This window comes from Spodoptera frugiperda, chromosome 13, assembly GCF_023101765.2.
Source record: "Spodoptera frugiperda isolate SF20-4 chromosome 13, AGI-APGP_CSIRO_Sfru_2.0, whole genome shotgun sequence".
Lineage (NCBI taxonomy): Eukaryota > Metazoa > Arthropoda > Insecta > Lepidoptera > Noctuidae > Spodoptera > Spodoptera frugiperda.
Genome location: NC_064224.1, coordinates 553,083 through 575,874, shown reverse-complemented (window position 1 = coordinate 575,874; position 22,792 = coordinate 553,083). Strand labels below are relative to the sequence as shown.

Here is a 22,792-nt window from a genome sequence, read left to right as displayed (position 1 = left end):
CCAGCCGCACAGTCAGTTTATAATTAGTTTATGAAATCATCAAATTTTGTTTAATAATTTCAAAACAACAAACAAGTAAGAACATGTGACTACTTAAATGTCACAAGCATATCAGTTGCGCGTTGAGTCGACTTCAAGTATCCACTGTGACCAGTTCATTCAGTGGCTTGGAATAATGTAAGTGTACCTACCTGATTCCCATTTTTGCCTGATCCCCATTCCTATTCCTATTCAAAAAACCCCGTAATTTAAATTAAAAGTTTTTCACAAAATGCATTTCTGACTAAACAAATTACAGTGATTTATGTATTGTCCAAAAAAAAAAAATACATCCTGTGCCAGTAATTTAGCTCCTTTTACTATATGTATATTTCTGTCTGTATTTTTACTTACGTTATCCTGAATGGCGCTTCGGCTTGACATGGGACCTAAAATTCTGAGTTTTCAACTAACACAAACTTACTCAAGTCAACTATCTAAACTTAATATCTTTTTATTGTTCCAGGCTAGTAATAAACCTGATTTTAATCTTGGTCACACTCCAGGATCTCCACATCCAGCATTGTGTCGCGCAACTACCCCCACATATAGTAACTCCCACTAACGACCCAAGATTAGAATTTTACAAGAACATAGGATGGAAAAAGAAAATAAACCCATGATTGCCACCTAGATACCACCAGGACTTATACATGGTTAGCAATCAGAATGTCGTAATTTTTACAATAAACATAAACAATTTTCTAGGTTCGAATAGGGAACAAACATATATAACCACAGAAGTTTTTATTAGCTCAACTCGTGTTCTAACTTCATTCAATCCATTCAAAAGATTTTTACAAGATGCTGAAGTTGTTTCAAAAACTATAATACTGTCGGTGAATTATTTTTGGCACAATAAAAAATACGGACATGCATACTTTGCACCACGTGTGGATACGATTGAATGTGGACGTCAAATAATGCCATTACCGGATGATGCTGATGTGTTTTATGTAAACAAAGAAGAAAAGATTTCCCCACTTCACGATTTAATGGTGTTTAGAGTGTCTGAACCCAAGGAACTCCTACCGTGGGGCACATACACATATCATCTAAATTTTGGTACAAAATGGCGGTTTTGGAATATGAGCATGCCAGCGACGCCGCTTGCTACGCCTCTCGGTGAAAAACATGTGTCTTGGGAAGTTGTTGGATTAGGTTTTATAAATGAAACACAAGCTAAGGAATACAAAAAAATGTGTTCTTTTATTTTTTACTCTAATCCTGTAGACATTTTGGACTGCGATAGCTGGATACCTCGAGAATGGGGTTATTTTATTTGCATCCGAAATTATTTAAGTGTTCCAGTACTACCATCTGGTGCCATTTTATTGGAGCGCCACCGCAAAGTATTAGGAATAGGCAGTTTCATGTTGACCAGAAATGGGGAAGAAATTTTAGTTTTCACTGATGTGAGACCTTATAGGAACCAAATATTGCATGCTTGCTCTATATACGAGTTCGAAGATACTCCAGACCCAAGAATATGGTGGTGATGGAAAGTATTTTCGAACGAAATAGTACCTAACATAGTAGTATCATACGGTGAGTTCCAATTGTGCGTCAAATTACTTAAAGATTTACTTTAATTTTAATTATATTTTTTTACAAAATAAATAATTGTAATTAACCGTTGTTAGTTTTATTTTTTTCATTATGAAAACTTAAAACAAGTTTCAGAATCGTGCATGTGGGTAATATGCGTTGTTTAAAAGCCAAACATATTTTTGCGCGCCCAGCTACTGCTAATCGCAGAAGGCGGGTAAATTTGTGCTCGTGAAGAAGCCAGGGCGTCCTGCGGACTCTTCGTCTGCGTAATGGATTGTGATGTTCGATGAGAAAAGAGAAATTTTCGAAAAACTGAAAAAAGCCCAGTAACATTTCGAACGACCCGGGAATCGAATCCGAGACCCCTTGCTCTGCAGTCGCATGCGCAACCGCTTGGCCAACGAGGCAGTCATTTTCATTAATGACGCAGTAATGGCAGAAATCTTTATTGATACGCATCACCAAAATTTTAATAATACTAACTTTCCCACTTCTACTTTAATAATGTCATGTCCTTTCTACGTCTTAATAATGTTTTTTGTTCTATCATTTGTCTCTGTCTAGAAAATAATTCATCTCAATGTAGGACAAGCAAAATAATAATTTTGTAAGAAGAGAGCAACTGCGTGAAATTAGGTTATTTTGACTATGATATTAGGTACATTCGTTGCGTACATTTTTGGTTTACGAAATATCCTAAAAATGAGTCAATAGTTTATTTTTGAGTTATGCAAAAGCAATTGTTATTTTGAGACATAGGTACCGTACCTCAAAAGACTTACTTTGTTTTATAAAACCTTGATAAGTATGACAACTAAACGAAATTACGAACAAGGATTCATATCATTTATAAAAATACAGGGTGTAAGTCAACGGCAACGTCACACCTTTTATCCCAGAAGGGGTAGGCAGGGTTCGCCAACAACCCTTAAATTCCTAACCCCCAAAAGGCCGGCAACGCACTTGTAGCGCCTCTGGTGTTTCAAAGTGTCCATGAGCGGCGGCGATTGCTTACCATAAGGTAGACGCTGATATATCGATGCGTTTACCGACGTGTTACTAAAAAAAAACTACGGACAAGCCTAAACATAATCGATAATCTAAACAAAAAAATTCATTCCTTTCATCCTAAAAAGCTAAAAATTCTTCGGATTCAAATAAAAAAGGTAAATATCGTTTGACAGAAGTCACAAGACAAGTGTTCGCTAAAACAAACGTTTTTGTTTTTTGAAGAACACTCTTCAAGGTGAACAGGAGAGAAAAGCGTTTTCTTTCAATGTATGTAAAACGATACCTATTTGATATTCATGGATATAAACAGGTTTTTGAAGGGATCGGAACGAAATTAAACTTGTACATATATTATTTACCTCATAAATAAATAATGTAGTCTCTTCTTGTTCTTTAAAAAAATATCGTGGTAGCCCGGAGGTTTAAGACGCCCGCTTCTCATGCATGCTACGACAATTACCATTGTGACATTTGCCAAGTTAAATGTACTTTCTAAGATTATTCAGATACCACTGACAAACGGTGAAGGAAAACATCGTAGACAAATGGTCTATAAATTTGCAAAGGACATATTATCTTAAAAATTAAAAATTCAGACTGCAACTTAGTCATCTACCCTATTGTTTGACGAGGAACTCGACTAGTTTCAAGTCATGCTAGAGGCTCATATTCATGAGCAGCATTCTGCAACACACGACGGGGTGATTGTCAAAGTAAATGCTACTGCTGTCTAAGAAATTTGCATAGGACATAATATGTCCTTAATATTATTATCTTAAAAATTAAAAATTCAGACTGCAACTGTGATTCAAAATTTAGTAGTAAAGTTCCTCATTACACACGCGATTAAAATTAAATAGCAAGTCCAATAAGAGCTTTTTAAAAGAAAAATTCAGTATTACAAAAAGTATATTAAAAAAATAATTTAAACTGGATATTACTTTAAATAAATTGTCTAGGAACTCTATTAAAAACGTGGAGCGCTAAACACTTGGGTGGAAAGCGACACTTAGTACAAAGTAAATGAAAATCTTCTCTTATTTTGTTATCAAGAGGCACCTCATTTTTTCTCTCTAGAAGTGGATGCTCAGAAGATTTCTGCGCTTTTCACGTTAGTTAAGTATGAATTAGGTACTTTATACAATAGGTTTACTTGCGTTTAATTCCTTCGGACAAAAATTAAAACAATGAGGTATTTTATATATGAAATGGAATGGCTTTAGTACTGAGTGTATTGACAGTACACCTACTTTATTATTATTAGGGTGATTTTCCTCCAGAGATGTGCTATGCTACGTTGCTGTGGATGCATTTGATTATAACAGATAATAATACATACAGCTTAGCACTGGAAACGGAATTAGCTAAGTTACGGGACGATTACGTTTTGTATATTAGTAGTAGTTTCAATTCAGTAGTAGTTTATTTATCGGAAACGGTCACATAGTTTCACAGCTAAGCTATTACATCTTCGTGGCATAGCTACAAAGCACATCTCTGGTGAAAAAGTACTCTTTTTTTAAGGGGGGAATATTATCCAATGACTTCCTTCGCCTTGGGCGAGGCGAGAGGGAGTGTCAGACTCTTACTGACTAAAAACCACCCCGTTCCTACTCCTGCTTTTCGAGCCGGAGCCCCGGTAAGCCCGCTAGGTAGCCCATAACTCCGGAACCCTTAATGTTGCTGTTTCTTGGACAGTTTTCATTGTTTCTAAGCAAAATACAAGCATTTATTATTTGAAGGCTACCTATTGCTTCTGGAGGATGCATGCATTCGTCAAATGACGTAGCGTGAAGTTCTTCCAGCTGCAAATTAAGGAAAAATGTTACCAATTTTTTAAACTAGGTACTTTCTCATCTATTTCCTTTCTTCCTTTATAAGCCATTGGTCTTATTTACAATACTTTGTATTTGACAAAGCGTTGGGTTTCTTTGTATCGGTACTGGTATACGAGGTTTTGTTCCTTTGGGCTGTGGCAGTAAAAGGATTTAATTCCACTTTTAGTAGTTTCATTATTTGGATGGTCAATGTTGAAAATTTAAGTAACATCGAATCTTTGTAGTAATGTTTAAGCCTTTTTGTTGAGGACCAAAGTAAAATTAGTGACTATAGGAATCGTTAAGGTTGATTAAATGAAAACTTATTATTTCATCGATCCATTTCAATTCAAGCATTGGTTCTGGTCAGGTCCTGACTGAATTATTTTATTGTCCTGAAGGTTATTCTTTTTCATCTCTTTGACTGGATATTGGTGTTACATTGTTATTACATAATTGAACCAACGAAACAATGTAACCAAGATTTGTATTGTGAACCAGATTGAAGAAGTAACCTTTAGAGTTTCGTGCTCGTTCTTCTCCATATTTTATTTCATCTACCTAAAAGATCTCTTGCATAGTTATTTTTTACTGTTTACTCTTTCACCTATAGGAACCTGCTTTCTCATCTTGACTGAAATTTCATTAAACGTTTAACCATCAAAGTAAGGTAAACTGGTAATTGTACACACAAATCATGACCCGGTGGGCACCGGAGTACTGACTTCACCGAAATAGCTTCGCTTTGTAGAATACTGATGCTGCCTGTATTTATTTATAAGTTGTAAGATTGTAGCGATTTTAGTGTAACATTAGTAAATAGTCATTGCTTGTGAATTAATCAAAAATATTGCTTTAGGGTGCCTTTACACCAGAGATGTGCTATGCTACGTTACTGTGGCATAGCACATACTATACGTTTGGCTTCTAACAATCATATTCATTGGTACAAATAGCACTAGTGGAAACGGACTTAGCTAAGCTATGTTTTATGTATAGGGAAAGAAGTGATTGTTCGTGGTGTACTTTTATAAAAAAAAGTAGGAAAAGACACATTGGTACTTGCGTTGATAGGTTTCCAATTGAAAACCCTAATGTATGAAAAGTCTCCGTCTTAAATCTCCGCCCAGTAATGCGGGCTGCCTAACGAGTAGCCGGTGCTCCGGCTCAAAAAGCAGGAGTAGGAATAGCATGGTTTATAGTCATTAAGAGTCTGACACTCCATATCGTCTAAGGCGGGAGAAGTCATCGGATGATTTTTCCTACAACTATGTTTTACGCAACTAAACCGCACTTTTTCAAACTTAGACCGCACATCAAGGCTTAGTAAACGCATTACGTATTTAAAGTTAAACATCAATTTCTATTCAATTCGACCTCTGTCGTTGTTATGACTATAGATGAATGTACGTAAATTGACAAACTTTAATGGAATTCAATAATTAAGGGATCCCTCTTAATTATTTGGTGTGTTGATCTAAGTTTGTATTCTAGGTAGGCTTTTAGTCTAGGTTGAATGTTTAACGTGATATAAAAGGGTCAATAACCTTTTCAAATAATAGTTTAGGTCATGATTAATAAGTACTATTTGTATTTTGTGATTGTTTTATTCATTTTTAAAGAACTTGAAATAGCTTATTATAATTGGATCTAACTTAAATTATAAATGCGAAAGTTTGTGTCTGTTTGTTACTCAATCACATCAAAACGGCTGAAGGGATCGGGATGATATTTGGAACAAGGGTAGATTATGGTCTGGAATAAAACATAGCCTACTTTTTATCCCACACGAAAATGGGTGACGCTGCTGGCAGGAGGTAGTAAGAAATAAATAGTAATGAATTGTTTATTTTAATGTGAAAGTTCATATAAATCTGTCTTTAAGTTTAGTAAGACACGTGAAAGTTATGTGATAAGTACATTATGTATGTACCTATAGATTGCTTAAATTGTGTCCCATTGCAGGGCAAAAGAGTCTTTATCTCTTTATTATTGTGTTTAATTTTGCTAATTGTAAAAGTATATATCATTACATTTATCATACTATGCGGTAGGCGGAAACAATGGTACGTCAATAGGGACGATGACGGAGTCAAAAAGAAATTATTCGACTTTTCAAAAAAATAAAATATTAAAAAATAATCACACTCATTCATAAATTTCATGAACTACTTAATTTTCGACTTTTTCTAGCAAAATTTCCAGAAATAAGTATTCTATTTGACGTCAAAAACTTATGACGTCATAATAGAGTATTTCATACAGAGATCATAGAAAATATCGTTTTTGAAATTTCGAAAAAAGTATTGAATTTGACTAGTAGGCGATGCCTATTGCTACGATACTTATGTACCTACCGTACATATTTCGCTTTCTCAATAGTCATCAGTCTTTTATTTTCTAACTTTTAAATAACATCATGTTTTTATTATTATTTATTGTCATCATAAATATCATCAGTATTTCAAGTATTTTAACGTATATTCTTTCTAATTTAAACTCTTAAAAATAACTAAGAGCTTGTAAAATAAAAACGCTTCCAAGCCAATTTCCTAGAGAAGCTTGCAGTTTGTTCTTTTTTTCCACAGCTAAGCATTTACTTACAGACTCGCTTTAGAATTGCATTCTCATTGAAAGTTATTGAGATAATGTTTTAAACCATAAAAACATTAGTTTTATAAACCATAGGTATGTTTTTTTTCTTTTAAATATAAGGATCATTTTTAATGACAATTTAGAAACTATCTAGTTTTGTTTTTTATAAGTTATTATGATTTTACCGGCACTGGGCGAAGTTCTTTCTCTCTTAAAGACAAAATCCTTTAATAATTTGATATTACATTACATAATCAACTGCACGGTTGGTGCGCTGGTTAGGCAACTGGCTGCCGTGCAAAGTTGTTGGATTCCTGCACGGAAAAACTCTTTGTGTGATCCACAAATTGTTGTTTCGGGTCTGGGTGTCATGGGTGTCATGTGTATGTGAACTTATATGTTTGTAAACGCACCCACGACATAGGAGAAAATCTTAGTGTGAGGCAACTATTTGACTGCACGGTTGGTGCGGTGGCTGGGCAACTGGCTGCTGCACAACGGGTAGCGGGTTCGATTCCCGCACGGAGCAACTCTTTGTGTGTTCCACAAATTGTTGTTTCGTGTCTGGGTGTCATGTGTATGTGAACTTGTATGTTTGTAAACGCACCCACGACACAGGAGAAAATCCTACTGTGGGGCAACGTTTTTTTTTTAAAGATAAATAAATAATAAAAAAAGACAGGGTATGAAAATTAATAAGCTAATTTAGTCCGTTATTTAGATAATTTAAAAATAGACACGTGTTTTTTTTTTATTTTGTCATATCTACACACAAGAGTGTCAATCGCGGCGCTTGTCTGCAAGTTTATTTCAACTGCTCGCACACGACTTTTAAATGCCGGCAACGCACCTGTGACTCCTGTGGTGTTGCGGGTGTCCATGGGCGGCGTTGATCGCTTACCATCAGGTGATGCTAACGTTTGCCACATATTCCATAAAAAAACACGACTCTCTGTATAAAAGCGATTATCATTTAACACACATATAACACTGGGAAATAAGCAATTATTAGAGATAATTTACTATAGGTATGTGATATTTATTTAAATCTATTTAAGGCAACGAATAACCTACTTAAAGGCAATATTTTTAAGGTTCGATAAGGGAAATTTATTCGATGCCTTAATCCCTCAATACTTTCCAAAAGTTTGACCGCTCCCACTTCAAACGTTAATTAAAGAAGTTTTACACGATAACGGCCAGTTTATAAATGGAACGTTGTTTTCTTAAATAATTAATTTTTGTTTTTTATTCTTATATTTTTAGGAGGTAAATTTTTTGAGGTATTTTTTGTAGGTAATTGGTTAGGTCTTGTAGTCTGTTGGTGTTTTTAATAATTTTACTTGGGTAATAATTATAGAAATCATGATAGAAACACTAGTAATTGGTTTGATTAATTAAAACATTAAAAACATGAACAAAAATCTGTATTAAATCGGGTTTTTTATGGTATAAGCCGGTATGAGAGCATATTAGGAATTACCTGATGATAAGCAATCCCCGCCGCCTATGGACACTTGAAACACCGATCTTTTGGTGGTTAGGAATTTAATGGTTTTTGGGGAATCGGGGATTGGAAAGATTCGGAAAGGGTGTTATTGGACCTCCAATAACCTCATTCATACTACAAAACACAATGCAAGCGTTGTTTCACGTTGATTTTCTGTGTAGCTGTGGTCACTCCGGTCGAGACCGCCGATTCGTGCCGAAGCATGGCTCTCCCACACTTTATGCTATGATTAAATAAGTAGCTATAGATTTTACCATGACTGTAAGGTTTAAAAGAAGACGTATTATGATTTTGGCATTTTGATTCGTATTTTTAATTCTGATGTATAAGAAATTACCTTACTACTAAATGACAAAAAAACACCAAGTAATTTCGTAAACAAAACACACTCAAACAAAAAGGTTTATTATGCAAATTCTATTACGTTATTGTTCGCGACAGTACGACGCTCGGCGCAACAATAGTTGCAACTTGCGAACTGCAACACGCTACAGAACAAAGTTAGTCACAAAGCCTGCACAAGACATGGTTCGGATGTGTTTGAGTTTCGTTGTAGATTGACTGTTAGGGTGTGGTTCTATGAAGTAAAGCGGTTCGGAGCGGGGCTGAGCTAGGAAAAGAGGTATTTTATTTTTAAAGAAAACGTTGATTTTCTCCTGTGTCGTAGGTGCGTTTACAAACATACAAATACATGTTCACATACACATGATACTCAGAACCGAAGCAACAATTTGTGGATCACACAAAGAGTTGATCCAAACCCGCTACACGGTCCACGGCCGCGACTTGCCCAGCAACACTGTGCAGACAAATGTTTTAGTGTTTTCATTGAAATGGCATGACGTATTTTTTTTAAATGGCTCTTTGCCTATCAGCATCACCTGGTGCGTGATTTCTCCGCGCCATGTCGCTCCTCTGTTGGTACTAAACTATTCCAGTCTGTTTTCCTGTTAATTTAAACAATTCCACTGCTCCCCGCCAATGCTGTTTCCTTTGAAGCGGAGCGAAGAAGAGAAGAGGGGATTTGAAATCATCTCATTGGTAAATTGTAACACAGCTCGTCTCCGCTCAGGTCTACTCCAATTCAGTGGGACCGTGCCCTTAGTTGTGGTTCGTTAAAATATAAATCGATTAGTGGTTTGATGTTTAGACCAAACTGTCTTGAGTTTTTATTGAAGGAAAGTATTCTTATGGTCCGTTAACAGTTTTTTTTTTTTTATTAAGTATTTCGTTATCCACAAATTTTGGAATTGCACCTCGGTATCACAATCACATTTCGTAACTTGAGGATAAAATTCGAGGGAATTAGGTGTTGCATTTATTTGATAATGTAATTTTTCGATACCTATCCTTATTCCTTCCCCTTCTTGGGTAGGTATTGCTATTAAAAATAAACATTTTAGATACATATTTATTTTATAAACAAATCAAAGTTTAGGAGTGAGACCTAGCTACGTCATTGCTAAGTATAACATGTACCTATAATATAACTTCGAAAGTATTTGTTTACGTAAAAATATACAGAAATACGTGTTTCTACCTAATTTAACTTTAATATTACTCATCTACCCTCTTTAACAGCAGCTGCAACAGTTTAAACCCAATTTTCAATTATCAAACAACCTCTTCAACAAAATTTCCTTTGAAAACGACTGTACTTGTATCATCATACAAGTACGTCGTAACGCGCAGTTGGCGAAACATTGAATTTGGGGAGTGACGTCACAAATTACTTTGAGACACATACATACGTAGAGGGACATTTTGTGACGTCACAGTTCTGCATCACTCAAGCGAAGTTTCGTAACGTTGTTAGTAAATCTGTCTGGCTCGTTGATCCAAAGAGCGCTTATACGACTGTAGTGTATGTTTTAGTTTTGAGAAAGGAAATATGCTTAAGACTTACCTTGTATGCATTTTCTTCGTAGAAGAGTAAGTCTTCTTAATCTTCATTTGATTTGCTGTGTACGTTCTAGAGGAAAACTGCTACGAAAAGCGTGAATCCTACACAATTTTTTGGGCGTAGCAAAGCGTAGGCTTCTACGAGCTACGTAGTTACGGCGTAGCAGTAACTTATGTTAGTTGCTTAATGTATTACTATGGTTAAATATGAATACTAGATGTAACTGATATAACAACAAAAAATCTGAAAACGATGCTACCGCTAGGCTTTTCTCTGGTGTTGTGGGTGCGTTTACAAACAAACAATTTCACATACACAATACACATGACACCCAGACCTGGAACAACAATTTATTTGTGGATAACAAAAAGAGTTGCACTGTGCGCGAATCGAACCTACGACGACATGTTGAACGATAGCCAGCTACTTACTTAGCCACCGTGCTAATTGTGCAGTCCATTAATTAATAACACTTAAAAATAATTACCAATCAGAAATTACCTTTGATTCAAAAGGAAGATTCGAATCAGTGTATATGAGGGCTTTACTCAAATTGTGTAGTAGGTAAATTGAATTAAATAGTTTGTCGCCATGCATGGCGTATCAAAGCGGGTACACTCAAACACAATGTTCACTAGCAAACAGTTGCAAATGACATTACATGGCGATATCGATACTGTGAACTGAACAAGTTTTGGTATTGTCGAGGACAGAAGTGTTTAGTTGTAACTTATATTAATGTTTGAATTTAATGTACATATTTCTTTTTTTTTTTGTATATTTTGAAAGCAGAAATTTGACGTCGATAGTTCCTCAGTGACTTGAAACTAGTGTAGTTTTTCTTAGTGTATTTGCGTAAGTAAACCGTTATTTTTAATAAAGTAAGCATAGTATCAAAAGTGATCACTTTGAATAAAGTTGTAGTTATGATCGCAACTCATGCGCTAAAGGCAATGCAGGGCCGCCGGGCTACCACGACGCACAATAATCATTACATCTAATAACATACAATAACATAAACTATGAATGCCCATGACAACTCCAACACTTATTTAACTGCCCTGTTTACCATTCTACTATGGATTTTTATAGAAAGGGGCATAACAACAGAAGGAATATAAAAGCCCTATAAATAACTAATGTCGCTCTTTTGTCCTTTTAATAGCACATAACGTGTCTCTACAATATTCAATGGGCGTATTATAAATCATGATATTTTTGGGTTGAAGTATTTTCTGCGTTAGAGTGTTTGCTGACCAGAGATGTGCTATGCTACGTTGCTGTGGCTGCGTTTGATATTCACCAATCATATTCATTGGTAGACTTTTTTCTGTTCTTTTTATCTGCAATCAGTCACCAGACTTTAATCAGATTTCTTCAGTGATTCTTGGAGTGTTTATAGATCAGGAAGCCAGTGCCTCACTGTCCATTTAGAGCACATGGTTTCGTTTTTCTTTTCTTTCTTTGGTAGATATTTGTTTTTGAGAAAGTGCAATTGTTTTAGTCTCTATTTAACGTAGATTGCACTGTTGATTGATAGATTGATTGATTGGGTGACCGGCTGCTGTGGTTCAAAAAATAATAGTGTTTTGTATAGGGATATTCGTAAGCCCAGGAAATGGTGGGACTGACTTTACGCCTACGATAAGGATTGGCCGTAGAAAGCTCTGCCTAAAGATTAATTGAAGGAGGATAGGAAGGCCTACAACTAGTGAGCCGACCACGGCTAAAAATAAAATAAAATAAATGAGTCGGATTTTAGTGTACTAATGTAGAATGGTAGACTTATATCTAGGTCTTTGCAATATCACAAGGTATTTTCTTACAAAACCCCCATCTTAACTTTCAAAACAAAAGTACAAAACAGCAAAATAATTTAAATTCTAATATCCATTTCAATAAAATATTGAATTGCCGGTTCCTTTGTCAGAGTGTTCCAATATGTATATATATGACGATCCACGATCGTCAGCAATACGTCTCTTGAAGGCAAAAGTATGTAATATTAACAACTCTGTTTACAATTTCTTTTGTAATATTGTATGGAGCATGGAATGTATTGACGATACAATCATCGTGTTTCATAATAAACTGGTTATGGATTGATTTTTTTTTTTGTTATTGTTGGTAGAAATTTTGTCTAATTTTGTATGAAACAATATTATTTTTTGTTTTAAGGGATTATAATGGCAGCTTCAGCCGTGACTATCACATGAGCAATATGTCCATGGTGCAATTTTTCAGCAGCTATTCTAAGAACTAAATTAAAGAATCCGTAATTTTTATATACAATGTGATAGGGACGAGACTTCTAACCCGTTAGGGCTGAGTTCTACATCTAATTTTATCGACAAAAGCCGGGGGTCGAAGTGGTCGAATCCCCTCCCCCTAAAAATTATGGCTATTTTAATATTTTTTTTAATTTTTTGATATCAAAGGTTGTATGCGACGTAGAAACAAAAAAAAAACGACAAACGGTAGCTAATAACCTTGGCTAACTAATTCATTACTTTTTTCATATGTTTGATAATGTTTTGGTGAGAAAAAAAATCATTTGTGAATTATTTTTACCGAAAAAATCAATATTTTTCAATATTTTCAATTAGGGGTTCAAACCCCATATTATTTTGTTTGTCGATAAAATTAGATGTAGTACTCAGCCTTAACGGGTTAGAAGTCCCACCCCTATCACATTGTATATGCATGCAGATTATGCAGAATATATAGAAACAGTCTTGTTTTTTTAAAACACGTTGCCCCATACTAGAATTTTCTACTACGTTATGGGTGCGTTTACTAATACAAGTTCACATATACATAACACCCAGACCCGAAACAATAATTTGTGGATTACACAAGGAGATGCACCGTGTAGGAATCGAACCCGCTACATGTTGCGCAGCAGCTAGCATTAGTTAATGATAAATTAACAAACTTCTAAAGTAAAACCTTAACTTAAGCTAATAATATCAAAAAATTAAATATAAAAATATCACTTTACACCGATATATAGACATCTGAGTAAAAGGAACAAAGCATTTATTTAACAGCAAACAATTTTATAAAACAACACCCCGATGTGTGAAACAATTTCCTTAATCCAATATTTTCTTTAGAAAGTAATATTTTTTCCAAGTGTAACCAGAAAACCGTCTTTGCTCGGAATTTCTAAGGCAGTTTACATACATGCGTTGCGTACGTTTACGCAATTATTTAACTTTGAAATAATAAATAATTTTAATTTTTAGTTTTATGTTCTTTTTTCGTTGAAAAATATTACTATAACTAAATTTAACTAAAAATGTTGTAGAATTGATCTATACTAAAAGAATTTATTATATATGCATATTATAATATAGTAAGCATGCAGATTATTTTGGTAAAGAAGTGATAAATCGACTATGTACGATAGCTGCTAGGCAGGCTATGCCTAGCGCAGCTCTCATTGAATACTTCTAATATATCACGCAATATTACATTGCGCAACATTATTGTTGCATGTCTGCAAAGAGCTTAAGTACCGTTCACACGCTGAACACGTAGTTAGGAAGGCGTTCGTGCCGAGCAAAGTTGCTCTTATAAAAGATGTTTCGCAATATTATTTTGGAGACAACGTTTCGGATAAAATTTAGGCGTTGTTATTTAGAAATTTTAATTTAACTGTTGAACTTGTATTGAAGAAGTACGAATGCTGTTTAGGAATAGGTAGTCTAATTAAATTAGTATTTTAAAACCGTGGGTTGTCTACCATACGATTGGTATTGCACCAATTGTATGGTAGACAACCAAATAAATCTATAACTGAGTCTTAATATTAGTCTAAATCCCCAGAAAAAGGAAGCCTGGCTATCCTCGGCAAACCTGGCGACGAATTGTAGTGGCAGAAGCGATGGGCATCGGCATGACGTCGTGCGAGGTGAACCGGCAAGCTCAATACCGATCGAGATGGAGGATCTCTATGAACGCCCTCTGCCTCATCTAGGTGACATAGGACCATTATTAAAAAAATATTATAATATCGCAAAATGGAGCTCAACTGTTTACTATCACTAAAGTTGTTCAAAATAAAACTTGAATAGTTCGTTCATTCATTCATTAATTTCGCTCGAATATTTAGTCTGTCTGTAATTAGATAACCCAGCAATGAACGGTACATTTTATGAGACTTTATAATAAATTCGAAATACACAACGAAATCCGCCATGTTTGCGAGTACTGTCGTGTTATTTACGCGTTTTAATTTATACATCACGACGAAAACTACCTGGAGACACGAATTAATTATGAAACTTAAACGATACTATCGCTGACAAATTTTCTATTTCACACCATTGCTGACTATCTTCAATAAATTTCCACTACACTTAAACTTCCACGAACCAACCGTGCAATGTATGTTGAACATGTAAAGAGTGTCGCTGGGAATTTTGATAATATTTTCAAAGTTTTAGGTCTAGACCAGACAGTATCGTGTTACACGGTCGTTTAGCAAACATAAAATCGTTTTATTCTCCGCATACTGTGGTGGTTGAGACTTTGTCTAGATTATGGATAAAGTATTTCTGTCTCTTGTTTTATAAATAAAAAGGAGAATGGAAATTTTGGAATACAAAACTTATCTCTAGTTTAAAAATAGCTTTTTATCTGCACCTTATTTGCCTGCACGGTTGGTACGGTAAATGGGCAACTGACTGCCATGCAACGAGCAGCGGGTGCCCACACGAATCAACTCTTGGTATGAAAAGAGGAACGTTGTATTCTTAAAAAAAAAACGAAATACTGCATATTATTTTGAGTAAACATAATTGTAGCTATTGTTACCAAAAGATAGGCTGACCCTTCCCAATCCCCGATTTCCCAACAACCATCAAGAGCCCCCAAAAGGCCGGCAACATCTCTGGTGTTTTAAGTTTAGTGTCCATGGACGGCGGCGATTGCTTACCATTAGGTAATTCCATAAAAAAGGCCGGCTAGAAGCAATCTGCATGCAGAGGTTCCATGCGACCTTAATCAGGTCGTCTGTCCACCTACGTATCTGGAAGTCATTAGGGGAGGCCTATGTTCAGCAGTGGCTGATATGATGATGATGATGATAATTACCAACATTTTGAGCCACAAACAACAAAAATTGTCAGAACTATTACATAACACATGGCTTCTTTTTACCCCACGGGAACACTGGCAAAGCTGCTGGCAGAATCTAGTATATATGTTATATTATTTCTACTATGCCATTCCCAGCTAAAATACCTGACATAGAAATACGAAACATGAATACACAACTGCATACACAAACGAAATCAAACAACAAACGTTGACAGAACGTCATGAGTAAATCTCGCCCTTTGATAGTGACAAATGTACAGTACTATGTAGAATTCTCTTGTATGTAATTATTAATTTACTAGTATTTGCAAACAGTTATTCACATGTGAACATACGTATCTATACGTATATACGTATCCTAGAAATATCATGCCTGTGTCGGAACAAAATTTAGAAGCACTAAAAGCTAGTTATTATTGTTAGCTTGATAATTATATTACAAAGACGATTAAATTAGCATTCGTATTGAATAATTGAAATAATTGGTTTGTTTTGGGTTTCGATCATTTTGTTGTGTGGCGACACTCTGACAAGTGACAGATGACAGTAGTCGCACATAGACTATCGACGAGCAAATCAACGGATGACGTCATAAATATCCTGCATCGCACATACGAAGTTTACATGCCAATTAAGACGGATAGAAAATCCCAACGAACAACAGTTGGGCAGAAAGCCCGCCAGGCTGATCACCTCGCCTGGTCGGAGGATCCTCCTTTTCTTAGGGAACTTTACTCTCTGTTCCCTAAAGTTGCAACATCACGCTTTTTATCCTCGGAGGGGTATGTATACCCACATTTCATCACTTGTGTTATAAGTTCCATGTAATAGGGGGTGAGCCTATTGCTATACACCGGGCACAATTTTTGAGGTGTAAAAGTGCACTCTTGTAGCCTATTTACAGAAAAATAAAATCATTTAATTTCAAATCATTTCAAAACTACTGTTCATTCGAAATGTGAACTGATATAAAAACTAAAGCTATTAATTTAAATGTAAAGCCGACTCGTACTGATGGTACTGAATGTCACCGTAATTTTGCTATCACAGATTCAAGACTACATTTTAAAATTATTTTAACTTTATACTCACAAAAAGTGGGTGTTAACGATATCATACAAAAAGCAGTTTGAAAAATTGAAATTCTCACTCTTACACTATTCTCAGTCTTTTTAAAAACAACTATGGAAGGGTGCTTTTCCACCAGAGATGTGCTACGCTACATTGCTGTGGATGCGTTTGGCTTCCACTAATCATATTCATTGGTACACATAGCTTAACACTGGTGGAAATGGTACTCAGTTAAGCTGTTTTTTATATGGAAAAATGCGTGCAATGGGTGGCTTCTCTACTATCGAAACACCGCATAGTCGAGCTGCGCATCTTCCTCGCACAGCTACTTTACGGCGGCACATCTTCATAGCACATCTTACTGGCACAGCTACATAGCTTAGTATCAGTGGAAACGGTCACATATATAGTTTTACAGCTTAGCTATTACATCTTATCCGGAGCTGCGGACTACCTAGCGGGTTTACCGGTACTCACTTTCGAAAAGCAGGAGTAGAAACGGGGTGGTTTTTAGTCAGTAAGAGTCTGACACTCCCTCTCGCCTTGCCCAAGGCAGGAGAAGTCATTGGATGATTTTCCCCCTCAAAAATATTACAACTTCGTAACATAGCACATCTCTGGTAGAAAGGTGCCCTAAAAATGTATTTCTATTTTCATTCAAGGTTTTTAATATTTTTCATGAAATTATTAAACTTAATATTTCTAAAGTGCAAGAAAAACTTAAGCTTTGAAATGTTGGCGAATATTTTTTGTTGCCAACTTTCTTCTTTTGACTTGTCAAAAGATCTTTCAATGAAAAGTTTCAGTTCACTTTCATACTAAATTCATGTCACACACAGTTCAAGTTAAGTATTAAATACTGAAAGAAACTGAAAAGTTTGAAATAAATAAAAATTTCTCTTGAACGTGATTGATGTGAAGTTTTGAAAATTTTGCATTTGGATTTCAATTCCAAACGTGATACGTGTGTGTGTGTAAGTAGGAATAATGACAAGACATTAATTTTCTACTGAATAAATTATTTTGAGCGCAACCTTGAAATCGCCAACCCGCATCGAGCAAGCGTGGTGATTAATGCTCAAACTTTCTCCATTTGAGAAGAGGCTTTGGTCAGTAGTTGCCACTAATAGGCTGTTGATGTATGAGCGCAACCTTCTCGTTTCTCTAATGATTGCAAAAGGGGTATACGATTTATTTCCAGGACGTAAAAAAAAAACTAGTCTACTCATTTTAATAGGCCGTTTCGATTTCCATTACTAAAATGATTCGAATTCAGTATTTGTTGTGGAGTCTAGACATGTTTCACAAATAAAAAATAGAAGATATGTATAGCATATATCAGTTAATATTACGTATGATATCATCTACTTTTTAATAGGCTAAGAAATACGTCCAAAATTAACGTAATTATTATATTTCTCCAAATACTTACCTAGCCTAGATCTACCAAATTAACTAAAAACCACAAAAAACTCTACTAGTTTCGAGTCACAGAAGGATTCTTCATCATGAGCAACGTACGCAGCCTGCTCTCGTAGACGTCACGTGACGGTAAGCTTTTCTCCAATAATGTACGTGAGTTAACCGTGATTTTTAGTCAATGTAGTATGTCTCATGATAGTTATAATAAAAATATAGATCCACGAAACCCTTCAAACACCACATCACCTCAACAAATAACTTCATATGAGACATCAAAAGCACTAGCTCAATCCTTTCAGCTTTACCTGAGATTATCACGAACAAAAAAAGAAAAGTTTTTCCTACAAAAGCGAGTAGATACAAGATTTACGACATGAATATTTTCTAGAGCACAAAGATAAGCTCCTCACACATTCAGAGCCAAAAAAATACTTCACTGCTTAAGAATTCGGGCGGCGAGAGATATTTGCTAAAGTTTATCTTGAAATATTTCGGATGTACGAATCGTTTGAAATTTTCTCGAAATAGATATTTGGTTTGAAGAAGATTATTTTGTGCTTTCTTTGGGTCATTGTACTACTAAGTACTGAGTTTAAGAAGTCGGATACTATACTATTCTTAGATTGGAGAAAGCATTATTTGATGTTTTTAGTCCAACAGTTTTAACACTATATCAGGGTCCAGAATCCTGATCAAAGTTGCTTTGTTCCCGGAGCTGCGGACTACCTAGCGGGTTTACCGGGGCTCCGGCTCGAAAAGCAGGAGAAGGAACGGGGTGGTTTTTAGTCAGTAAGAGTCTGACACTCCCTCTCGCCTCGCCCAAGGCGGGAGAAGTCATTGGATGATTTTTCCCCCTCAAAAAAAAAAAAAAAAAGTTGCTTTGTTCGCGAGACACCTTTTGTAACCACAATCAATATAATGTAGCCATATTTACCCACATATTAAAAAAAGAAGCTCCTCGCTATAATTTTCTCTTGTATTGAAGTGCGTTTACAAACACAAAATTTCACACAATTTCACAGATGTAAAAAACAATTTGTGAATAATATAAATTGAATTGTTCTATGCTGGATTTATATCAACTGTGTTGAATTTCTAGCTACTGTAACTATGCAGTCAATTATGCTAATAGTCTCTATTCTGAAGAGGATAATAATTGTCGTACTTTACCAAATTTTACTCTACCTCCTACTATTAATAGTATAAATGCGAAAGTTTGTGAGTTTATGTGTAAGTTTGATACTCAATCACGTCAAAACGGCTGAAGGGATCAAGATGAAATTTGGAACAAGGGTAGATTATGGCCTGAAATAACACATAGGCTACTTATTATCCCCCGTAAACGTGGGCAGGAGATAGTCAAAGTCTCGTACACAATCCTAAAAATAATTATTATGTTATCGGCTTACTCACGTACTGTTTTGACGAGGAACTCGACTAGTTTCAAGCCATGCTAGAGGCTCATATTCATGAGCAGCATTCCGCGACACACGACGCGGCGATTGTCGCGCTGCTACTGGCGATTCGAGGATCGCGCCCATCGCGCCCTCTGTCTGGAATCGCGCGCACTATCTGGCGCGCGCGACGATGTTGGCTCGTTAGACTCGTTCGCCGGCGGCTGCGCAGGTGTTAGATTCGATTCTCGGGTCGGCGCAAAAACGGTGTTACATACCGCGCTCACTGTGTCACACTCCAGACCCGCAACATTGTAGGTTGACGCAGATTGTAGACTCGGCTTCCAGGCAGGTGGTAATGCCCAGCCACCGTCTCTGTTGAAGTTGGGATGGCGACTTATTTCGATGGCCTCACGTACTTTCCGCGGTACAAAGTATTTCTCCCTCGCTAGTACGGAGACCTTGTCGAAGCGAAGGAAGTGAGCCGTGCCCGCGCTACAAGCATGCTCGGCTACTGCCGATGTATGGGTGTCCCTGTTCTTCACACTGCGTATGTGTTCTTTGAGTCTGGTTGTGATGTTGCGGCGAGTTTCCCCGATGTAACTCGAGCCACAGTCGCACGGTATCATGTATACCCCGGGAACTGCCAGTGGATCCTTATCCTTAGGCGAGCGTAATAAGTTCCGTAATTGACCGGGTGGGCGGAAGATCGTCCTGATGCTGTATCTTCGGCGTAACAGGTGTCCGATGGTGTCGGTTACTCCTTTCACATAGGGTAAGAATGCTGGAGTCCGCTCCGCAACTGCCGGTCGTCTTTTACATGATGAACTCGCCAGTCGAGTACATTGACGCCAGTTGTACCCATTTGTTTCCAGTACTACTCTAAGGTGGTTAAGTTCCGCGTCAATGTACTGGGGATCACACAGGTTCAGTGCCCGGTTGATTAACGTACGGGGAACAGAGGCAAGGTGGGAGGGATGATGGTGTGAGTCGGCTCGTAGGTACCGGTCCGTGTGTGTCGGTTTACGGTAAACCGTGTGTGACAGGCGGCCGTCTGTTTCACGCCTCACGAGCACGTCCAAGAACGGTAACATTCCCTCTTTTTCCTCCTCAGTCGTGAACTGAATGCTACCGTGCACCGAGTTTAGGTGTCCCATGAATTCCGCCACATGTTCCCGGTTGATGACGGCGAATACGTCATCAACATATCTCCACCAGTATCGCGGACGCACCGGGGTGGATATTAAGGCTTGACCCTCAAACCACTCCATATACATATTAGCAACCACTGGCGCTAGCGGCGAACCCATAGCAACCCCGTTCACTTGCTGGTAATAATCCCCTCTCCACAAGAAATAACCTGTTGTCAGGCAATGGCTTACACAGTCAATGTATCCAGTAGGTAAATCCGTCCCGCTCAATGTTGTGGTGATAATATTTATTGCCTCATCTACTGGAACATTTGTAAAAAGTGATGAGATGTCGAAACTCATGATTATCTCTTTTTCTTGGAGTTGGATATCAGCCAATAGTGTGATGAAGTGACGGGAATCCTTCACATATGAGTTCGTTTTCCCAGTAACATAATAATTAATTTAGTATGTCTCACGAAAGTTACAATAAAATAACCTAAAAATAGCCAAGAACATTAACCTTTTGCATTGTCCGCCATGTTTACCATCTTCAAACATCCGTCACCTTTAGCATAACGTTTCTTCCCTTGCAATAACATTTTCTCAAGTTCCTAACCTATTACTTTTCCTAACAAAAGTTTCAAGCAAGCCTTGTCTCATGAAAAGAGATTGTTTCTGAGTCGTACAAAGTGAGACTTGATAGGAAACTTGGAAGTTTTGTAACAACTTATTTATGTTATCTCTTGATAAGTTTGTTAAAGAAATATTTACTTGTATATGTGTGTGTTAAGAACAATGTGTATCATGTGTGGGAGGTAGCGACGTAATGTAAGTATCATGATGTCATATTTCTTGGTCATCAAAGTGATAGGTATTGTATTTCAGTAGTATCTATGTAAGTTTTTTTGTTTTGTAATTTATATTTGTATCAGTCCATGTATTCTCGTAAATCACCACACAAATAAGCATTTTTAAATTAACATATTGTTCAATTTACCTTGTATAGATATTTTTCCATTCTTACAGTCGAAAAACCACCCCGTTCCTCCTCCTGCTTTTCGAGCCGGAATCCCGGTAAAACTGTTAGGCAGTCCGGCTCCGGATCAGGTATCAGCCCTAGTAGGTCCCATCTATGGTGGTCTGATAGCTCGTATCGGTGCGCGCGGATTGCGATGTGCCATACGCATGTGTCTGGTTCTGGTCGGGTAACGAACAACCTTTGCTCGCCATCCGCAGACACACACTTGCCATAGCCGGAGATTGTCGCGCTATCCCCAACGTCCAGGGTGTCTCTCACGACAGCTGGGGCGTGAAGAGGTTATGCCAATCCATAGCATATAGTTTTCTCCCGATAGACAAGCCCTAATTGGTATTTAGCTCATAGAACTGTATTCACATCTATAATCATGAGTCGGATTCTAATTGAATCGATAAGCAAGATAAATACCAGCAACAACAGCAGCATATTCTTCAGGAATATTTTAATCATTAAAATTACAGAACACTTCCTTTGTACTTGATCAAATCCTGTTTATTCCTTTCTCCTATATTTTTATTATTTGAGCTCTCACGGGGCTTCAAAAAGGTATAAAACCTCTAACACCGTTTTGATATCACCGCTCACCGCAACGGTTCGCCAACAAAACGCGGTACATTTAACGTAATATTTGTGACCCCGGCAATGTGGTGTGTTTTTTCCTTATTTTTCAACTTGCGTTAAATTAAACGAATATGATTTAAGAGCAATTGTGTGGAATGGTTGTGGTATAATTCTAGAGAGAGAAATATTGTGTTGAATACGATTCTGAAAACTATTGTTATGTGGGAAATGTTTAAAAAGTTCATATAACAATACATAATGTAACATCTCAGTTTTCTCCGGTTGTGTTAGGAGTCCCAAAATAGGAGGCAAAACGTTTACAGGACGTAATTAAATTTCAGAATCCGTGGTATTCAAGAAAATATATTGCGTATATTAAAGAAGGGTCAAATTAAAATAAAGGGTATTTTAATTACAACAACCCTTACCCGATGAGCATGCATGAAAAAATGATGACTGTTGATGATACGAAAGGGGTATGTAAGATTGGCGCTGCATCTGTCTCTGCCGACCCCCATGGGATACAGACGTGAGGTTATGTGTGGAATCCGTGGTATGATTGAGAAAAAAAATCCCAACAATTCTCTTTTCTTTCTAGGAATGGTGATCATGAATGTGTATGGTACTTAAATTCGTGACC

The 22,792-nt window shown here is 36.7% G+C and overlaps 1 protein-coding gene across 5 annotated transcripts in view; it reads right to left on the bottom strand.

Annotated features, from left to right (window-relative positions):
- Positions 1 to 20,579, bottom strand: part of LOC126911326 (uncharacterized) — a 502,576-nt gene extending 481,997 nt beyond the window's left edge. For all 5 annotated transcript variants that reach the window (XM_050697999.1, XM_050698000.1, XM_050698001.1 and 2 more), the window contains exon 1: positions 19,443 to 20,579. In XM_050697999.1, coding sequence (XP_050553956.1) covers positions 19,539 to 20,576 — 1,038 coding nt within the window. In that variant the 5' untranslated portion in view covers positions 20,577 to 20,579 and the 3' untranslated portion in view covers positions 19,443 to 19,538. The remainder of the gene's footprint in view (positions 1 to 19,442) is intronic.
- Between the last annotated feature and the right edge of the window lie 2,213 nt (positions 20,580 to 22,792).